This window comes from Papio anubis, chromosome 4 (genome assembly GCF_008728515.1).
Source record: "Papio anubis isolate 15944 chromosome 4, Panubis1.0, whole genome shotgun sequence".
NCBI lineage: Eukaryota > Metazoa > Chordata > Mammalia > Primates > Cercopithecidae > Papio > Papio anubis.
Window position 1 is genome coordinate 35,410,115 of NC_044979.1, and position 24,785 is coordinate 35,434,899.

The 24,785-nt window shown below is 36.3% G+C and overlaps 1 protein-coding gene across 1 annotated transcript in view; it reads left to right on the forward strand.

Moving 5' to 3' along the window:
• The window catches only part of SLC13A1 (solute carrier family 13 member 1), a 90,728-nt gene that overhangs the window by 37,602 nt on the left and 28,341 nt on the right, over positions 1 to 24,785 (forward strand). Inside the window, exon 7 of the mRNA XM_003896523.4 lies at positions 14,875 to 15,026. Coding sequence (XP_003896572.2) covers positions 14,875 to 15,026 — 152 coding nt within the window. The remainder of the gene's footprint in view (positions 1 to 14,874; positions 15,027 to 24,785) is intronic.

Here is a 24,785-nt window from a genome sequence, read left to right on the forward strand (position 1 = left end):
TAAGTACAGTAATAAACATGGTTCATAATATTAGAAACTACAGGCATTAGTTCTGCCAAATAAGGAGATGTTAATTCTGGAATATCTGGCTCATAGATCAGATATGAAAAAGGTATTTTAGCTTAGATCACATAACAAACACCAGTTGGCTCTGCTTCATTATTCTTCCATTTTCCTAAGCTGGGAGAAATTGGATGGCAAAGGCAGTAATTAGTCCTGCTCAACCCTCACCTGACCCAACTTAGGTGTCTCCTTTTATTCATGCAGTGGTTTATACAGAATGTTTATAGAAGAGGTAAGCAAGGAGAGAGAGGGAGATTATCACACACTCTTTAGGAATCACAGCAACAATCTGTGAACGTGACCTCACTCCAGATTTCAATCTTTATTAGAGTCAAAGTGCTATCTCCATTGATGGCCATTCTTAGTTGTGTTCTCACAAAACATTTTTCTATTAAAGAAACTATTGATTTTTGACAATATCGTTTCTCCCATATATCTTTATTTTATGAAATACAAAAACTTAGTTCTTCGCATTTTGTGTTATTAAAATATTATCTAGCAAATAACATTGCTCAACCATATTGGCAATATCTGTACTTTAACTCTACAATAAGTCCCCGCACTACATAACTTATTTGAATACTATATTTTGTTTCTTGAAATACTCAACAGTGTTCTCCTATGCATCTTCTAGTGGTATTTTCTACAAAAAGAAATATGTTTATTTTGTCTCCAAATTGATTTTTCTGTATTTTGATTATGAAATATTTCATGCATATATGCATTTATAAAACATGACTAAACATTTTAAAGAATAATAAAATGAATAAGATGATGTATACCACATCCCAGCTTAATAACTAGAACGGGATTTCTAAAATCTACATGAGCCTTTCTCTGATTCTATCTCTTTTCCTTACACAATCACCCCCACCCCCTTGTCGAGTTAGCTATAGTCCAAAATTTTGTGTTAATCATTCTCTTGTTTTCTTTTGGTTTATCACCTGCACTAGTTAAGGTATGGATTGGTCACCATAGCGAAGACCAAAAATAGCAACAATTTCAACAAGATAGAAATAGGCTGGTATGGTGGCTCCTTCGTCACCATGCCCCTGACTCTTTCTATCTCTTCTCTGCCATTTCCAGCACTGGAACCTTGTAATTCAAGATGGGTCCCCCATCTCCCTCCGTCCATTCTGTACCCCAGCTAGCTGCTCAAGGAGAAAGTGGAAGGCATATGTACTTAAAAATTATTCTATTACTCTCCTGGATTTAAGAGTGTTCAGATTTTCTATTTCAACATCAAACAGTTGCATTTTTAAAAAGAAATTTATGTGTTCCATGTTAAATTTACTGCTGTGTGGTAGTTTATAATATTTTCTTATATCTGTTTAATTTCTACAGTATTTATAGTTATATGTCTTTATTTCTAACATTTTCCTTGTGCCTTTAAAACATTTTTCAAATAATCTTTCCAAACTATATCTATTTTATTAGTCTTACAAGTCTTGTCAAAGAACCAACTTCTGACTCTTTTCACCCTATTTAATGTATATTTCATACCATCATTAATAGTTTTCTTTCTTTATTACTTTGTTCTGTCTACTTTATTTGTGTATTTATGCTCTTGCTCTTTTGCTAATTTTTAAAATTTGACCTTTACCTTATTAGAGTTTTCCTCTCTTCCAAAGGAAGGATTTAAGGATGTGAATTTGCTTCTATTACTTTAGCTATTTTCCATATTTTTCTGTTTTGTGTTTTCTGATTTGCATTATGCTAGCTTTTTTTACTCAAAAGATGCTTAGAAATGTGTTTTGAAATTTAAAATAAATTAGATTTTTAACTACTTTTAAATTTTTTCTAACAATGTTTCTGGGGTCAGAAACTGTGGTCTACGTAACAGTTTTCCAAAACTTGTTGAAGTAGCTTTTTGAACTAGCACATGATCGGCTGTAATAAATATTTTTCATTGTGCTTAAAATAAATTGTACATTTTCAACTAATTAGGTTCAATGTTTCCCAAAACTCTGTAAGATCAAGTAGCTAGTTGTGCTTCTCAAATCTCTGTGCCCTGACCAAGTTTTGTCTCTTTTTATTCAGCAATTGATGAGACTGTTTTGTTAAACTCTCCCTCTATCATGTGGATATTCTGTTTCTTCTGATGCTTCTGTCAGTTTTGGTTCCTCTGTATTGTTAGATTATGTTATTTTGAACCCATTTAGAATGTTTCTGTGTGTGTGATTGATTAACCTTTTATTATTTTGTGCATCTCTTCATCTATCTTAATTTTTTTGGTCTTTGAGTTTATTAGTTTATTTGTCTGCTGATAATACAGGACTACCAGCTCCCCTACTCTCCCCTCCCCTCCCCTCCCCTCCCCTCTCCTCTCCTCTCCTCTCCTTTCCTTTCCTGAGACTGAGTCTCACTCTGCCATCCAGGTTGGAGTGCAGTGGCACGATCTCAGCTCACTGCAACCTCCACCTCCTGAGTTCAAGCGATTTTCCTGCCTCAGTCTACCAAGTAGCTGGGATTACAGGCACCCGCCACTACGCCCAGCTAATTTTTTGTATTTTTAGCAGAGACGGGGTTTCACTATGTTGGCCAGGCTGGTCTCGAACTCCTGACCTTATGATTCACCCACCTCGACCTCCCAAAGTGCTGGGATTGCAGGCATGACACTCCCAGCTTTTATAAGGCTAGTATTTACCTGGCATTTCCTCTATGCTTTCACTTTCAGTATTTCTGTGTCCTTATGTTTTAGGTATATCTCTTTTATTATGTTTGAAAATTTTTACCTTTACCTGACATGTTTTATCCATTTAAATTATTTGTGACATTGTATATTTAGAATAATTTCTACTGCCGGCTTTTTATTTTTTCCAAATATTCTTTCTATCTTTCCTTCCTGCGTTCCTATGCAGTTATTTTCTTTTTTTACTCCATGCTACACACACACTTGTACAGGTGGTCTATTCTACGCTTTGTGTCTGTTTTAGTTGTCCTAATCATTTTGCTGTATTATTAGGCAGCAAGGGTTGCCATAACAAAATACTACAGAATTGTATCTTAAACAATACAAATCTGTTGTATTTTCTGCCAGTTTTGGAGGCTAGCCAAGTACAAGATCAAGGTGTTATCTGGGTTGGTTTCTAGTGAGACCTCTCTCCCTGCCTTGTACAAGACCACCCTCTCATTGTATCTTCACATGATGTTTTCTCTGTGCACATGCAGTAGAAAGAGATATTTCTGGTCCCCTTTGCTCTTTTTATAAGGACATCAGCCCTATCAGATTAGGCACCCTTCTTTGTTTAAACTGAATTACCTCTGTAAAGGCCCTTTTCCAAACAGAGTCACTTTGAGTGTTAGAGCTTCAACATATGAATATTGAAGGACATCATTTAGTCATTAGTATCATGTCTACTTAATACATAAAAATTTAAAGATAATCCATTTTTTTCTCCCGAATGGTGTAAAGACCCTAGGATATTTTGACTTAGACCATCGCTTTCTATTCACATGCTACTATTTTCCAATTTTTTAGTTCTAGTCTATTATTCCTCCATAAATTACATACTTGTATTATTTTTTAACATCAGTGCTCTGCAGAGTTATGTGCATATTTATTAATATCTTTGTTCACCATTGTATTTTGCTTCTCAGATCCCCTATCTGGGGTCATGTTCCTTCTTCCTGAAAATACTATTTGAATGTACTTCACAGAGTGATTTTGGTGTTAAATACAGAGTTTTTGTTTGATAAAAAGATGATAATTCTTGAATCATGTTTTTATAGTTATAGTGTGTTAAATAGGTTATTATTTTTTATTTTGCTCATCGAAATATATTTATATATTTCTACTGCATTTTGGCTTCTTTTTTTCTATTTAAAAGTCAGCTAGCTACCAGTCAAATTATTATTCCTTTGTAGGCAATCTTTTCTCTTTGGTTGCTTTAATGATATGTGTGTGTGTGTGTGTGTGTGTGTGATAGAATATACCTAAGTGAATATTTCTCCTGAATCTGTGTATTGATCTTTTCCAACAATTCTTGCAAATTATCAGGTGTTATTTTTCAATATTCAATTGCCTCATCCTAGTTCTCTGTATTCTCTCCCTCTGAGTCTCCAATTAAACATGCTACACTTTCTCACGGTGTTTTCTAAGCTTCTTAGCTAACATCTGTTTTTCTTTTATGTGTTTTGCTGAACTTTATTATGAATAGTAACTTCTGATTTATCTTCCAGCTAATTAATTTTCTCTTTAGCTATGTCTATTTTGACCTATTTACTGAGCTTTTAAATTGTTAAATTTAATTATGTAAATTCTATTTGTCTTGTTTTAAGATTTGCCTATAACTATCATAGTCTTTTTCATATTTTCAATTCCTTCTCTAATTTTATTAATCATATGCAAATTTAATTATATTTTGTGTCTGTGTCTAACAGCTCTGAAGTCCTTGTGGGTCTCTTTCTTTGACTTAGTTTTTATTTATTTATTTATTGCTGGTTCTCACTTTGATTATTTTCTTACATGTTCAGTACTTTTAAACAGTGAAATTTTTTTTAGTTACTATGGAAATTCTTTAAGTCCTATGTTGTAGCTGCCTCTAAGAGTTTTCAATTATATTGCTATTTCTCTTTAACACACACAAAACATAAATTAATGCTTTAGGAAAAATGCTCATGGTTAGGAATTTTTAGGGCATATTGTTTTCCCTTAAGTCAGCATGATATTTTCTTTCTACTTCTGCAAAGGATACCAGCTTTATATGTGTTTTCTTATATGATTCCCCACACACATTTGACCTAGGGCAATATCTTTTATACCAAGCTCTCCTTGCAACATTTTAAACTGAAATCTTATTTTAAATCCAGCTTTCAAATTATTGTTGCACTTTAAAAGATTGTTTTAAATATTTTAAATAGCATCTCATTTAGCAGGGAATCTGATTTGTCATGCTGCTGGATAGACAAATATGCTATGTTATTATATTTTGTTTCAGTCATTTTTACAACTAGAAAGAGCCAGGTTTTTCTCAGTGGCACACACACACAAACACACACACACACACACGCTTTTTCCTACGAAAGTACAAGGGAAGCTTCTAAATAGTTAACATTTAGGACAATAAAATTTTGTAAGTAAATACTGGATTTAATCATGACTTTTAACATTTCTAAAAATAGAGTTTATTTATAAAGAGGACTTATGTCCTTAATGCTACATTTTAAACATTTCTTTATTCATCACACACACAATAAATGTTTATTGCTTTATAAGCATACCCAAATTCACAATATGCAATAGTTCTTTATTAACTATGGTGGATATAAATTCTATTTCAAAGAGTCTTATCGATAACTTCAATTTTACTAACTCCTCTGAATTCTTCAGGTTATTACTGATTATATTTTCACCAGATCTTCATGAAGAGTTCATATCAGCCGTAAGGGGAAGATCCTCTCCTACATTTTTTTGCTATTCACTTATCTAGTACTTTCATTCAATATTTCTTTACAGAAATAATCTTACAGACGTTTTAAACCATTAGAACACTATAGGAAGGCTGGTTTAATTAAATAACATAATCTATTATTCACTTAACTGAGGACCTTTAAACTCAATATGCAGACAAAAAGGACAGGTTCCCACTGTCTTAATTCCTCTGTGCACTATGGAACTTCCAGTCTTCTGTTCCCTTTTTAGTTACATCATCTACCAACATAGGGACCACAAAAGCACCAAGGTCAAAAGTGGGCATTAATTATTAGTAAATATTTACATTATTTTTTAAATGTAAACAGATAAATATTGCATCTTCCATTAAGATGGCAGGTTAAATAGGCTCATTTGTTACTACTGTTCTAAGTCTTCATTAAAACAAGAACAAATAGACTTTCAAATATAATCAAAATTATATAAACATCAAGAGAAGACATGACAGCAAAATCATTTTGGAAGCTGGAAAGTAAAAGGTTGAGTGGAAAATAACCCTGTTATCCCCAGTAATCCCATGGAAGCTGAATCCTAAATCGATAATGAGAAAAGCCAATAAACAATTCAATTTCCATAGCAGCAGGCTTCAACATTTTTAAAATGTTGAAAAGCAGGAGGAAGAAAAAAATTGCTTGTGACGTGGTTAAATCTTCCACTTTCATCCCCAAATCCACATGGATGCAACAGCTTCTAATCCACCAAACAGAAACATAATCTTCAGACATGGTAAAACAGGATAAGGAGAACCAGATCCAGTTCTGGGCTGGGGGAGAGTGTCACAAGGAAAACAGGGGTACTGAGTGATAGTTTATAAGCTAAACGTGGAGGACCCGACCTTCTACCCACACTGGTCCAGGAGCCAGGTCTATGCCTTTCAAGTGTCAGCAGGCAGAAGGCCAGATGATGCTTCCTTGGAGAACACAATCAGAGTAAGAGAGATGAAAACATTGACCTTAGAATTTTCTCAAAAAAAAAAAAAAAAGCCCAGTCAGATGACATTATAGTGAAGCTTACAGGCAACAACAAATCCAAAAACATGAGTGCAGAGCTTCTACACAGATATTCACTGCTGAAATTTGAGCAGACAACCAAAAATTCCTGGATATCTGATGAAAGCCTCAATTATGAAAGAGAGATTGCCAAATAAACAAAGAAAAAAGAGCAATCTGCAGGAAGCAGAGACTGTGCAAGAAGAAGAAACTACAAAAAAGAAAATATCATTAATATAATCAGAGGGGTAAACAAATAAATTACTCATATTTATGAAATACAAATAGTATTCTACAAAAGACAATAAAGAAGGCAAAATATAAAACATGTAGATATAAAATAAAGTATAAATATAAAATATAGAGATATAAAAGCATAAATGGAAAATTCAGTAGACACAATAGGAAGAAACAGAATAAACAGGAAATAAGAGGAGTTTCCAAAAAGAACAGGAAAAATGAGAAGAGTATATAAAAAATTCAAGAAAGTTTCTACAATGGAAGAGTACAAGTTTTATGATTAAAGGACTCACTAAATGTCATCAAAATGAATGAAGCAGACCCACACAGGGCAGATCTGTTTTAAAATCTTTGAGATTTCAGAATACTATAAGGTGATCCTAAAAGCTCTCAAAAAGGAAGAAACACTAATTCCTTACAAATGATCAAAAATATGAATGGCTGAATACTTCTCCCCAACAGCACTACTCAGAGACAGCAGGAAAACTGCCTTCAAAATTCTAAGTAACATATATTTCCAATGTAGAGTCAATATCCATTTTGATGAAATAAGAGGGTAGACTTAAGTGTAGCTCTTTGCAGTTCTAGAGAAAAAATGACTAGATTTAGGACAGGAAGGGAGGCCCTGAAAGAGATGTCACCAGGACAATAAAATTGGTAGAATATTGATGTGAATTAGGTATCCTGTCACTTGATTGTTCCAAGAGAATGTTTAAGCAACCAGGGAATATTTGGGAGTGATTCAGTAGCATGTACTTAAAAAAAATAAGCAAGTGAAAGAGGGAAAAGACATATTCTAACTTAGAGAAGAGGCAGGAAAAGTCACGTATATCATATTTCTACCTGTTAATAGAGCTCTAGGCAACATATTGAAAATTGAATTCTGTACTATAAGCAACGTTATGACAGAGCCATAATTGGAAGATGATACAAAGTATACATATTCAGTGAAGGAAGCTGTGAAATAAATCTGCAATTGCTGCCACCAGGTGGCAATAGTGAGTTACCTCTGGACCTGCAGGATTTCTGTTGTGACAGGTCCATTGTGATGATGTCATTGGATTCTGCATTTTGTCATGTCCTCGTAGAAAATTTTTCAGTTACTTGGAAGAAGATGTGGAGGGCATACTCCACATGTTTGGTAGACAGAAGGGATTGAATAAAAACACAATAGGTTACCATTGTGGTAAAAGCAGTATGAAATAGAACTCAAATGTAGTTTTAAAAATTCACATAAGTATTCTGGAAGGCAAGTTGGTACAGGGGAAATTCACTGAGAGGGAACTCACAGACATGGATTCTGCTTTCAAGTCTGCGGTAATCAGCTGGGTCACACTTGAGACTCATTTTGCTCTTCTGAAATATTAGGTCTTTATACCAGATAATCTCGAACTACCTGTCTGCCCTAATAGTCTATCATTCCTTTACATGTTAAAAATATATATATATATTTCTGGCTATAAAAGTTACAAAAAGTATCAAGAAGGTGGACGATACCCCAATCGCATGATCAAGAAATAACTGTTGTTAGTATTTTGATATATTTCATTTCAGTCACACACACACACACACACACACATATATATATATATGTATGTATGTTTCATTTCAGGCACATGTATGTATGTAGAAATATTTTTGCTTTAAAATTGTACATAATTTTGTACTTTTCATATCACATAAATTTCCTTATATATTATAACACAAGTACTTTTCCATTCACAATATACCTGTGACAATGTCCTGTGGCCACAGGCTGAAAGTACGATCTGGGCAGAAGACTAAAGATTAATCTGCTGTGATACCTGTGATACCTGCCCGCTTTGTATAATTTCTGTACCACTAGTTGGCTCGATTATTGACTCATTTCAGGCTTTCCTAAGAGCCCTATTTTTTAGCTCAGTGCCCTGTACTACTGTCCCTCTGGTCCTCATGCTTTACCCTTTACTTCAGTATCGTCTCTCCTACGAGTTCAGCCCAGTGAACACAAGCACTCAGTAAAAACAACGATAAATCTGAATGCATGGAGCTCATGTTTACTGGGTAGATAAAAAGTAGGGTGCATTCACCATTCCACTTCAAAAACTCTTCCTCTTAACCTTTAATTTGCATTATGATATATTAGTATTAGCATTTACTGTAGAATTTTTACCCTGAATTTTAATGCCTTTATAAATTGTCGATGATATTTGCATAAACATTAGCTCATGTGCAGTAACAATAGTGTATATTTTAAAGGTCCTTATTAATAAAAAATGTATAGTTAATTCATAAGTCATGAAGCATGGCAAACATTAATCTGTTTCTGTTTTGATTTTTTTGTTTTATATCTTCCAATGTCTTTTAATAATTCTATATATACATATATTTTTCAGTTAAGCTTTTATATGAAATCCAATTTTTTCTTTATTTATATTTTTGAAAGTTTTAAGGTGGCAAAGAGAAATCATATAAACATTGCATATTTTAAGTTTCCATTCTTATTATCAATTTAATAATATTCAAATTATGCATCACTTTCTGGTTTGTGTTGAAGTCTTTCCTATAGTAAAATAGTTAATGTTAAGCCCCAAATTTCAATTGTCACTTTGTATGATTCATAAGAATTTTTAAACTTATTTCCCTACCTTATTTACATACCACTTATTTTGTGTCAAATTTCAATGGAATTTTTTATCATATGGAAAATACAAATGATTTCCATGTATACATTATAAGGGAAAGGGAGACTTTTCTAAATTAGTTTATTTTGGGTGAAGCATAGAGTCCTTTGTGGGTTGACCTTAAAGTTAATTAGAAACTAAAAGGTAAATTACAATCCAATGCACCTGACCCTGCCATGCTAAATGCCATTTTCATATCTATGATGACTTTTAGTGAGTAGTAATTTTTTCCTTATCATGACTTTTCAAAAAGATATTTTAATAATGTCTCAAATAGCATGCTCATCTGTATGGAAGATGGCATTTCTTCTGTTCATCTTGGAGAAGAGAGAACGCTTGTACACTGTTAGCAGCAATGTAAATTCGTGCAACCATTATGGAAAACAATATAGAGATTCCTCAAAAAATTAGAAAAACAATAGAAGTACCATGTGATCCAGCAATCTCACTTCTGGATATATGTACCCCCAAAAGGAAATCAGTATGTCAAAGATATATCTGCTTCCCCATATTCGTTGCAGCATTATTCACAATAGCCAAGTTAGGGGAACAACCTAAGTGTCCCTCGATAGATGAAGAATGGATAAAGAAAATGTGGTCTGAGTTACTGTAATAATCCCTTTATGGTTGTCCTTGCATCAATTCTTGCCTATTTCAGACATTTCCTATACACAGCAGCCTAAAAAAATGTACAAATGTATTTAAGAAATACGCAAACACAAGAAGACAAAAGATAATAAGTGTTTGCATATTCCTTAACTACATTTATATTTTTGTTTAAAGGCTGAAGTCTGTAGAATGAGTCTGTAATAAGCAAGAATTGATGCAAGAAGATCCATAAACACATTATTTTATTAACCTGGCCGGAGATAATGTTGACTGAGACCAGGGTGAAAACAGTGGAGATGGAGAAAATTGAACAGAGTTCAGGCATATTTCAGTAGATACAATTGACAGAATTTGATGGGATGAGGAAGATAATGTTTTCAAGGAAGACAAGCAATATATTATAGCAAAGTGGCTGGGAGTATGAGCTCTAAAGCAAGACTGTATGGTTTCAAAACCCAAGTCTGTCATTTTCAGGCTCTGGTACCTCGAACAATTCACTTAACTTCTCTATGTCTTTTATTTACAAAATGACGTTATAATAGTACCCACCTCATTATATTGTAAGACCTAAATGAATTAAAACATTTAATTGATTTTAACTTGGACCAGTGCTTATTACATGCTAAGGATGCTATAAGTATTTGTTACAATAGTGATGGTGATGACATTAGTTTATATAAGTGATCCTGACGAACTAGGTTTGACAAAAGAAGTAAAAGGTTTGGTCCTGAACATTTTCAGATTGGAGTTTTATTGCAGACATTCTCTCTCTATATATATATACACACACATATATATATATTCAAATATATATATATATAAAGAGAGAGAGAGTTTTGTTTTGTTTTGAGACAGGTCTTGCTCTATTGCTCAGTCTGGAGTGTGGAGTGCAGTGGTGCAATCTCAGCTCACTGCATCCTCCGACTCCCAGGTTCAAGAAATTCTCCTTCGTCAGTCTCCCAAGTAGCTGGGATTATAGGTGCCCGCAACCACACATGGCTAATTTTTGTATTTTTAGTAGAAACAGGGTTTTACCATGTTGACCAGGCTGGTCTAGAACTCCCTGACTTCAAGTGATCCGCCTGCCTCGGCCTCCCAAAGTGCTGAGATTCCAGGCATGATTATGTTGAACAGGCAATTGGATACATGGGTCTAGATGGAGGATCCTGGCTGAAGACAGAAGTTTGGTGATCTGGCATAAAAATAGTCATTAAATCAATAAAAAATAAGATATTTTTAAAGGAGAACCATTAGAGTGAGGAGAGACAAGGGCCTGTGACAGTTTAAAGAAATTCCAGTTTTAAGGAAGGATGGAAGGCAAAAAAAAAAAAAAAAAAAAACTGGCAAAGGAGACAGAAAAACAGGCAGAGATAGAAAAACCCAAGGAGTGAGATATCACAGAAACTCAAAGCAGAGTTTTTTCAGTAAAATGAAGAGATAAACTCTTTTAGATGCTTGCAAAGGGAACTACAAAGTTGAGATTGAAAGGTTCCTATTGAACGTAGCCCTGAGGAAATTACTGATAATCACAGGAAGTGCATTGTGGGTGGAATGAGGAGACAAGCTAGATGGAAGTGTTTAAGAAAATGGAGTCAGTGAATGTAAACAACTCTTTCGAGTAGTTTGGCTGTGAAAATGGAGATGAGGTAGGACAATAGTTTACTTGAGTGGAGGGTTAAGAAGTCTTTCTTGTTTTTCTTCTGTAAAGATGGCTCAAAAATAATTAAATGTTGATGAAAATTCCAATAGTCTGTAGTGGAAGGTTTCTGAGAAAACCTGAGAGTTCAGAAACAAGAAGTTGGAGGAGAAACATTGACTCTATTAATTATGTAGAGAACAAGAAGATGGGGCAAATGCAAGTAGGTTTCTACATTTCACAGTGATACTATTATATGCTGGCTTCTATTTTCTCTGGGAAGTAGGAGGCAAAGCTACTTGCAAAGACTGAGAAGGAGCATTAAGAGGAATGTATAAAGATGATAAAGAAGGTTTTATATTTCCTTGTGGAAACAGGTAGAGTAATTTGGTTATGCAAACACGCTAGGGTAGAGGAGCAACATCATTACAGCATTGGATGTTTGTGATCATGAATGATCCCATCTGCTTTACTGTGCATGTAATTTTTAGCAACAGTAGTTGGCTACTCAGAAGCAGACATGACATGGAGAGAGAGAATGGTTGGGTTTATAAATCAGTTGGAATTTTCACAAAGAACTACCATTTAAGAAAAGACAAGAAAGAGAGTTCGGAGTTTTGTTAAGACAATTTATTGAAATGATGTACCATGGAATCTCAACTGAATAAAGATGGAAGTAAAGAAAGGAGAGGACCCTAAATGGCCATAACTACATACTTCATTAACCTAGATTTGCCAGTGCAGTTGAAGGACTGTAGAGATAGAATTAATTCAGCAGCAAAGTTGGAAGAAGAAACTCTAATAACTATGCCAATTTATTGATAACTAGGATGGTTAAATGATACTCTTTCTACCCCTGAGTAAATATAATATCAACCACACACCTTAGGTATTTTTGCATTTCATTTCCACAGGACTTGCAAGTGAGGTGACCAAAAAACAGTTTTACACTCTTAAACTTAGTGTTTAAAATGAGAAGGCTGAGAGATAGTCTGCTTATGGAGAAAGTTGGAGTATTTCCCTAATGCGCCGCCCCCTGCCACTTGTACCATCACAGTTGAAAGAAGGGAAGAGTCTCCTACTTACCAAGGTGCAATAGATGTTAAGAAACTACTACTTGGAGAACTTATTATCTACCACCCTAGACTTAGAAAAGGTCAATGGATTAGTGTTTGACACATTCTTGAAAAATTAGAAAGTAAAATGTCATGACTGAATTTCCTTACCTAATCAAGTTTCAGTTGCACTGTCACTGACAACACGACAGAGGTGACTGTTTCCCTTGGACCATATGAAGGAAACATGTGGGAGGACTGTCATTTGGGATCATTTGAAAGACAACTTCCTCCAGGAGGGGTTTTTGACAGCATAAGTTGATCTCAATATAAAAAGACCAGGTAGACTATCACATGCAGACACCATGAGTGTGTCATACGCCACCAGGCAGAAGATGTGTGTTACCTACATAGAAAGAACAACAATCTGATGTTCTTATTTGGATCATAGGAGTCTCATAAAATCCCATAAAATTGCCCACCAGAGGGAGTAATTTCAAACATTCACCATGCCTGGAAAGTATTAATGCCATTTTTAAATTAATAAACAGTCAAATAAGACCTCTCCTAATCCTTACCACTCCTCTCCTGATCCTGTTCTTCTCTTGACATTCCAAATGTTGAAGGTTTAGAAACTGAGTGTAGCAAGTGGTGAGAAGAATTGGAACTAGGAGAGAAAGAGAAAGTCAGACTCACAAACCTCCTTCCAGCTATGGGCTTTCAAGCAGGCCTGATCTAGGGGACAAGAGAATGCTTAAGTTTAAAATGTGGGATTTTTCTTATTAAATAGGGCACTGTTTATTTTAACTACTCAAATGAAGCTATTCTTCTGACTAAACATAACTGAAAAACTATTCATTAAATGAAATGACCTTGAAAAGTTATTGTTTCTTCTTTGAATTTCACCACAGGAAGAGGAAGAATCAAACCAACAAAGTGTGTTTACAGGGTCATGGATGAGAGAAAGAATGAAGTTGCTTTTGGCTTGCACCCTAGAAAGTCATCTCGTAACTAAAACACTTACATTTGGTCTAGTGATTCCCCAAGTGAAACCATTTCAGGATGTGCCATTGTTCAAGGTGTAACTACGGGGGTAGGGTGACTGAGGTGGAGAACTGAAAATTGTTGGAAGTAAGATCAAAACTGTGTGGGGCCAGGATATTTAAAGGGCTATGCATGAGCATAGTGTAGTCATTATTCAGTTGCTGACAAGATTTGGAGTAAGGAAGATGATTATGTGCTGAGTGCAAATGTTATCTTAAATGACAGCAGTGGGTGACCAGGAGATCAAAATATAATGGTCAAAGGAATGGGGAGAGAAAGAGATATCCAAGTTACATGATTCTTAAAAAAAAATGGATTTATTTTTGTGTGAGTGGAGGATTAATGTTCTGGAAAAGACAGTGGGGAGCAAAGAGGACACTGACTTATCTCTCAATGCTGAGGTATATGGTGTTGAAAACATTCAATTTCAGGAGTGATATCCCCTGGGAACCATCCATTAAGGTGCATCGGTGGGGAAACCTTTCCAAAAGAAGTTTAGGGACTTATTAAGTATGTACCATCAGTATCAACGGAAAAGCTTTGGGAGTAGTGGCGAGAAGGGAAGACATGGGGGAAGAGTTAAGTAAGGGACAAGAAAGAAGGATGAAGAAATGAATGAAATTGGATTTTTAAAATATTTCAGTGGTTTCAGCTTAAATACTGTTATTGCTACATTTGCATTGATGGAAAGATAAATGCTGTATTAGTGAGCTCACATCACCATAAGAAAACACCACAAACTAAGTGATTTAAACCATAAAAATTTATTTCTCACAGTTCTGAAGACTGGATCAGGGTCTGGCAGGGTCAGTGTCTGGTGAGGACTCTTTGCTGGCATTACAGACAGCCACCTTCTTGTGAGTTTCTCCATAGCAGAAACAGAGAGAGAGAGGAATCAAGCTCTCTGATGTGTCCTCTTATAAGGACATAATCCCATCAGACCAGGGCCACATCCTCAAAGGAAGGGCCAGTATCTTCCAAATCTTCCAAATGAGGCCAGTATCTTCCTCATTGCCAAATACTATCGCATCAGGAGTTAGGGTATCAACATATGAATTGGTGGGGGTGGTGGGACACAAACATTCAGTCCATAACAAATATAGAGCAGTTCTCATGGTACTTTTTTGTTGTTGTTGAACAGAACTCAGGCATGGGAACCAAATATCGAACAAAGAAGGGCCACATGATATGTAAACTTATGTGTTTGTGCATTGCCTACTCTTCTACTATTGGTGGACTGACAACAATCACTGGTACCTCCACCAACTTGATCTTTGCTGAGTATTTCAATACGTAAGTAACCTTATTGGATTGGTGATTTAACATATGGGCAGCACACAAATTGTAAAAATTATTCTTACCTGGGATTCAGAGAATCCAAGTACAGAGATGTTATGTTAACTCTCCTTTGTTCCCCTTCAGGACATCTATAGGTCTACAGACCTTCCTTTGTACTGAGAGTTAAGTATTTAGGAATACTGAGTTAACTTGTGCCAACAGATTTCCCAGGTCAGCTCAGAGGAGATAACTCTTGGCTGACCACTCTAAACAAACAGGAAAAACATTTTTCATTGAAAGTAATACCACATATGATAGTTAACTAAAGTGGAAGGGAATTATTTTCTTTGGATAATTTATGTAGGGTTTGGGGACCAACATGTGAACTTAAATACTGAATGGTAAACAGAGGTATTAATTATGGGATGCTTGACTTTTGGAATTCAAAAAAGATTTGAAAGATTGAACAATTACAGTAAATGTCAGTAATAAAGTATTCTATAAACAGATATATGACTGTTAACATGTTTGGAACTGTGATGACAATCCACTGCAGAAAATGGGAATCTGTGGATTCAACAGGTAGAATACTTGGGTTAAAAAATCCTCAATTTGCAGGTACTTACACTGTGAATTATTTTACTTACTTATTTGTTTTGTTGAGACAGAGTCTCACTCTGTCGCCCAGGCTGGAGGACATTTGGTGCAATCTCAGCTCACTGCAACTTTCGCCAAGTGATTATCGTGCCTCAGCCTCCTGAGTAGCTGGGATTATAGGCATGCACCATAATATCCAGCTAATTTTTGTATTTTTAGTAGACATGGAGTTTTGTCATGTTGGCCAGGCTGGTCTCAAACTCCTGATCTCAAGTGATCCACCTGCCTTGCCTCCCAAAGTGCTGGGATTACAGGCATGAGCCACTGCACCTGGCCACATTGTGAATTTAACAACAACAAAAAGGTCCATGATTCTCCCAAGACTTATTTTTTTCATATGTAAAATCGTCATAGTTCTTAGGGTTATTGTGAGAATTGCATAAAGTAAACTAAGTAAAAATATTTTGCACTATGTAAGTATCATTGAAACAATAGTATGAAAGTCCATGGTGTCATATAAGCACTCGGACTGGTTCTACTAAAAGAACAGATAATAACCAGAATTTCAAGAAGATAGGATTGAGAAAGCGTAGGAACAGGATTTGAGTTCACAGAAAAATTAGAGTTCAGAGGCAGGAGAACCACGCTCCGCGAAGTAGATTCATAGACTCTAGGAATTTTCTGAAATTATTTGCAAAGTGTTGTGCATGCATAGATTCGCTAAGAAATCCAAGACTCAAAAAATGTCAATCTCCATTCTAGAAAGAATGGGTGTTTGTGTTCAAAGAACACTGGTATAGGAGTTTAGGATCAATATTACACAGACCTCCAAGAGTATCGTTTCTATGAATGCACATCCATCATGTACACTCCAACTACTGATTTAGAAAACCTTAAAAGGCTTTTGATTTATAAATGAGAGGCTTCAGAAATTCACAGTACCAGTGAAGACTTATCCAACTGATCCCCTAATTCAAGACAGGAAATGCATCTGACATCGTTTTTAAAATGACTTATATCCTTTGTCACGAATTCTCCAAGGGAAGAGGTTCCACATCTTAGTTCCCCTCTGTGAATTTCTTTTTCTAATATCTAGACCAAATTCTTATGCTTTATTTTTGTTGATATTAGAGAACTGGTGGTTTCCATCATTCCCATGAAAGCAGTTGATACAGTCAATGTAATTAATATTGAGGTTGTTTTGGTCTTTGTGATCTTGCAGAGTATATCAACCAAATTTTGTTTAACTTTTCCCTTGATTTATTGGATGCACTAATCCATTTGTAATGACAGATTAAGAGCATTATAGCACTTTAAGCAAAAGGTTTTAGTAACTATTTTCACTAGTTATCTAATCTTCTACTTCTCCTAATCATGGGGATTCGGCCAAAAAGTCCTTTAAATTTAGAGAATGCTTAAAATATACTTTGAAACATAATATTGTTTGTCTTCAAAAGGTTGTCTTTATATTAGAAATTATATGCAAACTGGAAAAAATTCAAAGAATTCCTTTATGATACAAAATACCAGAATAGAAGGGAAAATAACCTTATGTGAAAAAAATATAATTGATAGTATTAAACAAGTGAGGTATTTATTAAAATTTTGCTTAAATTTTGGCCCTACAACACGGTAGCATTTCAAAGCAATAATAAAATGGAATGCATTAAATTTCAATGGAAAATATTATAGAAGCTTAAAATACATAATGCCACCTTTTCCTCCTGATACTACTTGTAAACTTTTAGAGTAATACCAATGATCCTTTTGAACAATTTCATTTTGGAGCCTTGCCAGCTCCAAAGGATGCATGAAACCTCAGAGTTAATGGCTTCATACCATTGACATTTACAGAAAGGTGCCATCTTACAAATAAACTTTTGGAGGAAGAAATTATATAACGTATTTTGAAGCCTTATATTTCTATTCTTTTGATATACATATAATGTTTCATATAAAATCTTTTTATATATAATGTATATATAATGATATTTAAAATGTATTTTGTGTTCCTTTTTACATAAAGCAAACAAAAACAATGAATTCTGAGAAAGCTAAAAGTTATTCAATACACATAAAAACAGACCTTCATTCATTCATTCAATTAATAAGCATTTCTTGAGAATTGACAATGTGCAATGCACAGTTTTGACTTATTTTGTACAATGCAAGAAATAAAACCTGCCAGGAAGAATATTTCATCTGATTGTCTAGACAAAACATAAATATGAGAAAAAAAATTAAAATGTAAAAATGTAGAAGTATTTTTTTTTTTACCTATAGGTGAGAAGATAGAGAGATGTATTGAGTCCATGCCAGATAATTTACATGCATTATAGTGTACCTATATCCTGGATATCCTTGCTATAGAAGTGGTATATAGTCAGTGATTAAAAGCCTACACTCAGGAGTTAAAACATCTGTGTTCAAACCTCAACTCTTTCACTTACCAGCTAGGTGACTTTGGACAATTATTAAACTCTCAAAGCCTGTTGCCTTTCCAAACAAATGAGGAAAATAATATGATCTCTCTCTTAGAGGATTGTTTTGAGTTTTGCATAAAATAATTAGCACTTAGTGCCTAGGACAAAGCATGGGCTGAATAAATGTTGGTTGGCCAGGTGTGTTGGCTCACACTTGTAACCCCAGCACTTTGGGAGGCCAAGTTGGGTAGATGGCTTGATTTCAGGAGTTCAAGATGAGCCTGGGCAACATAGCAAAACCCCGTATTTATAAAAATACAAAAATTAGCTGGTATGGTGGTGCACACCTGTAGTCCTAGCTACTCGGGAGGCTTAGGTGGAAGGAGGCTTGAGCCCAGGAGGCAAAGGATGCAATAAACTGAGATTGCACCACTGTACTCCAGCCCAGGTGACAGAGTGAGACCCGTTTCAAAATAAATAAATAAAATAAAATAAATGTTGGTTATTGTTACTACTAGAGTTGAGAAAGTTGAGGTTCAGTTTAGCAGATTGAAGACCAAAACCAAAGCCAGCCAGACCCTTAAGGCTGCCTCCTTAAAAGTTACCTTCCTAGAAACATCACAGAAGGTGTGTCCTAAAAGAGGGCTGTAGCTATGTCCCACATACCTTGGTTACTACAGAAAATGTGTCCATATGACTTGGAATAATCTTAAAAGAGGCAAACACCACATTTATGGAGAAAACAAATGAAGATAATTCATTAAATCAAAGTACCAAAAAGTCTGTAACTGTTTTTGTTTTGTTTTGCATAGTTTAGAATAGCAGTATTAGATTGCCACTATAGAAGTCTGGAGACAGGAAACCAATTAGGAGTCTGTGATCAAAGTGCCAACAAACGATGAAAGGCAGAACTAGGCTAGTTGTGAAGTGATAGGAGGATTTGGACTCAAGACACTGCAAAGTCAGAAGGTTGTAAGTAATTAGATATGAGAATTTAAGTGTAAGGAGGGGTTAGGGCAACTCTGGGGACTTTTGTCCATAAGGTCAGATAGATAGTGATGCCATGAACTTCTTGAGAAGACATGGGAAGGTGCAGGTTCACTGGAGAAATTAATAAATTTGAATTTGGACACATTGAAATGCCTGCTGAGAACCTATCCACAAAGTGATTTTCAGCAATCATTTGCAAATGCATCATTTGAGTTCGTTATAAATTTGAGTGTCTCTCTATATGGCAAATAGTAATTTTTTGAGCATGAAAATGGTCATGTAGGAAAAAATGTTAAAATAATTGAGACATGGATAGACTCTTAGGAAATATTGACAAGGAAGAGGATGAGCAAAATTAATCGAGGTAGGAGAAGTATCAGAAGCATATGGTATTTTGAAAGCCAGAAGACCATTTTCAAAATGGAGGATGAGTCAGGGCTTGTACAGTAGTAGAAGAGAGGCATGTAGGATGATGGCTGATATTTATAAAGTATGAAATATTTCTGACATTCTGATTCTTAGAATCTAGTAGTAGCGGTGGCACCTAAATTCTTAAATTCCTACACTCCCCTATGATTAATTCACCATTAGCTTTAATAAATCCTTGCAACAGGGTATTCTGGAAATAGTCTTTGTTCTACCACCTCTTGTTGTAATTATACAAATTCATTAGGTTTTCATTGGCTCTTCCATAAAGAAAATCCTGTTTGCTTAATGCTCTCTACCTGATTCTTATCCCACTTTGTTCCACTGATACATTCTTCCAGTCATCAACTAACATTTTCTAACACTACTGTCAATAAATACTATCTTGCAATTAAGCTATTACTTCCTACTCTGGTTCTTGAAAAATCAGCCATTTTGTTCCATTGAACCCTTCGCTGGAGTTGCCTCAAAAGCCACAGCTGGGGAATTTCCACAAGCGAATGCCCAAACAGTCCTGAGATGGGGCTAATTGAGATTCCAAAGAAAGAAGAATGAAATACCAGGGTGATTGGTACAAAGCATATGTTAGGGGAACTTACAGAGTGCAATCCTCTAGAGGAACAATGAGAGAAAAGGAACGTTCCACCTGGGTGCACCCACTTCAAGGGGATCAGAGCGTAAAGTTTAAGGAATTTGGCTTGGGGCCAGGGCCAATTTCTTTTTAGTAAACCTAGATACATTTATTAGTGCCTGGGAATGTTCAAGTCCCCAGTTTGGGTTCAAGCCTGCAGGGGGAAATAATCTGCAGGCGGAAATAATCTGCAGATGGCTGGGTCACACAGAGGTCAAGGCACTCTAATTTTCAGTCAGGACTCAGAAAGGAAGCAGAGGGAACTAGGGGACCCCACACCAGCTAACTCTGTCAACCTCTTTCTCTACTTTTGTGGATTCAATACCATTTGGCCCTCTGTTCTGTTATTTCTTAACCACCATTTTCATTCCTTTTAAAAATCATAACCTATGTTTACTCTTCCATGAGCTTGTCTTATTCACACATGCACATTAAGGATTACACCACCACCCTTGAAAATTACAAGCTTGTAATGGCTGAACGAATCATTATCCTATTCTTCTATTAGCCCATAAATGATACAAGTAGGTGATTTCATTAGTCGGTTTTGTGCTACTATAAAGGAACACCTGAGACTGAGTAATTTATAAAGAAAAGAGGTGTATTTTGGCTAATGGTTCTTGAGGCTGCACAAGCATGACACCAACATCTGCTCAGCTTCTGGTAGGTCCTCAGGGAGCTTCCAGTCATAGCAAAGACAAAAGGGAATCACATGGCAAGAAAGCAAGAGACACAGGGGAGAGACCCCAGACTCTTTTTAACAAGCAGATCTCCTGTGAACTCTACCACAGGGAGGGCACCAAGCCATTCATGAGGGATCCGCCCACATGGCCCAAACACCTCTCACTAGGTCCCACTTTCAACGTTAATGAACATAAATTTAACATGAGATTTGAAGCGAACAAACATCCAAACCGTATCAGTGATCAATAAACATCAGTAGAGATGAACTGTATTAAGACATAATGAAGTACTAATTATTCTTGGGAATCATCTAAATAGCTGAATAATCTTTTAGTATCAAAACAAACCTATGAAGGGAAATATTATTAGAGACTATTACTACTTTCATGGTAGAGTGGTTTTGATGCATCAATCTCATCAAATAAATACAACAGCTATTGGTTAAGCATACACACAAAAGATCTACTGGATAAAGAATGGAAGATTATCACAAAAAAATTTCACACCTTGCTGATTACCAAATTACATTTTTTAGTTTATAGATATCAGCTGTGAAATCTACGGGTAGGGAAAGCATGTTGGATGAAAGCTGTATTATCAATGATCAACACAGTCACTGTTGCTAACTGTGTTTTACATCACTAGTTAGAGAGTAAGAAGATAAACTTATTATGGTTGACCCTTGCACAACACAGGTTTGAACTGCATGGGTTTGCTCATATGAAGATTTGTTTCAAAAAATGCTGTTGGCCCTCCATATCCACAGGTTCCACATCTGCAACCAAACACAGATCAAAAATACAGTATTTGAGGGCTGTGGAACCCGTGGACACAGAGGTTCAACTTTTCATGTATATACATGGGGATTATACTGACTTCGGGAGTTGAGTATTTCTAGATTGTGGTAACTGTGGGGGTTGCTAGAACCACTCCCCCTCACATATGAGGAACAACTACCTAGCAATAACCACTTTCAAAGATTACTATGATTTTTTCCTGCAGAAATAAGCAATATATACTTCTCAGTAATAATTCCTCCGGTAAATACTATGGAAGAAATTTTAACATGGCAGAGTTTGAACTTAGACCTCAATTCAGATTTCAAGCCCACCATATATTAGCTTAACTTCTGTGACTATCAGTTTCCTTTTCTGTAAAATGGGGATGATACTAGAACTCACAACATTACTGAAATAATTAAATGCCATAATACACATGTGGCTCTAGCAGAGGGTCTGGCACATAGTAACTTGTCAATAAGGTTAGCTATTGTTATTGCCACTGCTCTACTTTTGCCATTGCTGTTAAAAATCTCGGCCTGGATCATGAATGATAAATATTTAATATTTTGAGGAAAATCCTCTGGAAGTACACACATACAAAATGGAAAGGTAGCTTTATCTCAGAGATAATCAAAACTGACTTCAGTCAAAAGGTCTATAGTTGGTGTGGACACTAGCATACTGTGACCCTTAATGCCCAAAATCTGTTCCAAGGTTATAAATTTCCAAGACTACATTCATTCTTTTGAAGCTATGTTCTGGGTATTCCCTCGGTATTAAAGTTATTTGTTTTTCAGTGGGGCATAAGTTGCATATAACATATAAGTTACATGCAGTGACAATGACTCTTCCTAAGAGTCAACCTTGATGCATAAATGTGCTTTAGGTCAAAGCACATCTCCGTGTTATGGGGCATCATTTCTACAGTTGTTTTAAAATGCCACGAAAACATGAAGCCTGTACTCCAGCCTGTGAATGTTTTGTAATATATATGGTATTTTCTCTTTTTACCTGGGGGCTGAAATTGAGGATATGGTGGTTTAATGGACAGAGGTTGTTTTTTAAACTCCTCCTGGGTTAAAAATACAGTTTGATTACACAATCTGACTTTGAGCAATCCACTTAGCCCCCTAGGACTCAGTTTCTTCCTGTGTAAAATAAAAATTTAATGCTTTCTTCACAGGATTTTTGATAAAATTAAAAGTGCTTAGCTCATCTGCTCATTCCTACTTTCTACCTAACTTCTAAAACTAACAGTGCCCCAAGAGAAGCACTTCGCTTCTAAATCTCCATTACTCCTCAGATTATCAGACTCATTTCTATGTTTGTAATACCACCTATGTGCTGATAACTACCAATTTTATATCTCTATCCCTGCCCTCTGCTCTGAATTTCAGACTTATTTATCCAGCTGCATTCCAACATGACCACTTCGAAAACTGAGGGACATATCAAGTCATCACATCCCCAAACAGCATGCTTGATCTGCCACCTCCAGCATGCATGATCTGCCACCTCTCCCCTGCCCTCCTGCCAACCCGACCTCCCCTCAGACTTCACCATTTCAACATAATGACATCTTTTCTCTATTTCCTATGTTTTATTCCAAGTATATATAAAATCTATTGCCTTATGTTTATCTTCACATGTAAACTAAAATCTACTCCACTCTACCCTACTTCAGAGGAACTTTCTTTGTCTTCTAATAGGTTTCCCTGTGTATTCCTCTTCTACTGCTACCTTACAAATGGCAATCAACTTAGTGGCTTAAAACAGCACACATTTATTATCTCATTATTTTTGTGGGTCAACAGTTCAGGCAGAAAGGGGCAGAGCAAGATGGTGGAATAGAAGGCTCCGTGGATAGTACCCCATGCAAGGACACCAATTTAACATCTATCTACACACAGAAAAGCTCCTTCATAAGGACCAAAAATCAGGTGAGCACTCACAGTAGCTCTTTTTAATTTCATATCATTGAAAGAGGCACTGAAGAGGTAGAGAAAACAGTCTAAAATCACAGATGCTGCCCCTCCCTCATTCCCTGGCAGTGGCAGCATGTTGCAGAGAACATTCTTGTGCTATGGGGAGGGGTGGGGGAAAGCAATTGTGAGGCATTGAAATCAGTGCCGCCCTGTCATAGCAGAAAGAAAAACTGGACCAAACTCAGCAGATGCCCACACACTGAGAGAGCATTTAAACCAGCCCTAGCCAGAGAAGAAGTGCCCATCCCAGCAGTTGGAACTTGACTTCCCACAACCCTCACCACTGCAGGCTAAAGTGTTCTGGGTCCAAAAATAAACATGAAAGGAAGTCTAGGTCACAAAAACTACAACTCCTAGGCATCTCCTAGTGCTGAACTGGGCCTAGAGGCAGAGGACTTGTGTTGGGGGAATGTAGTCTACTGGGACACCAGACAGGGCAGCTAAGGGAGTCCTGACATCATCTCTTCACTAATTCCCGGTTGCACAGATTGCAGCTCCAAGAAAAAGACTCTTTCCTACTGCTCGAGGAGAGGAGAAGGGAGGAGAGGGAAGAGTGGAGAGGACTTTGTCTTGCATCTTGTATACCAGCTCAGTCACAGCAAGTTAGGGCACTGGCCCCCTTTCCAGGCCCTAGTTTTGGGACAACATTTCTAGACACCCTGGGCCAGAATGAAATCTGTTGTCTTGAAGGAAAAGACTCAGTCCTGGGAGGATGCATCACCTGTTAACTAAAGAGCTGTTCGTCAGCCAGGCGTGGTAGTTCACGCCTGTGATCCCAGCACTTTGGGAGGCTGAGGTGGGCGGATCACGAGGTCAGGAGCTCGAGACCAGGCTAGCTAACATAGTGAAACCCCATCTCTACTAAAAATACAAAAATTAGTTGGTCATGGTGGCACAGGTCTGTAGTCCCAGCTACTCAGGAGGCTGAGGCAGGAGAATCACTTGAACTTGGGAGGCAGAGGTTGTGGTGAGCCAAGATCACGCCACTGCACTCCAGCTTGGGCAACAGAGTGAGACTTTATCTAAAAAAAAAAAAAAAAAAAAAAAAAAGCTCTCTTTAAGAGATGCTGGCTTCAGGTGAGAATCAGTGCATTCTTACCTGTGAGGGCTATGGGATGAGACTCCTGCTGCTTGACAAAAGCAGAGGGAAAAGTAAAGGGGACTTTGGCTTGCACTTTAGGTACCAGCTTGGCCACAGGGGTGGAGCACCAAGCAGGTTCTTAAGGTCTCTGATTCCTTGACTTGGTTCTTGGATG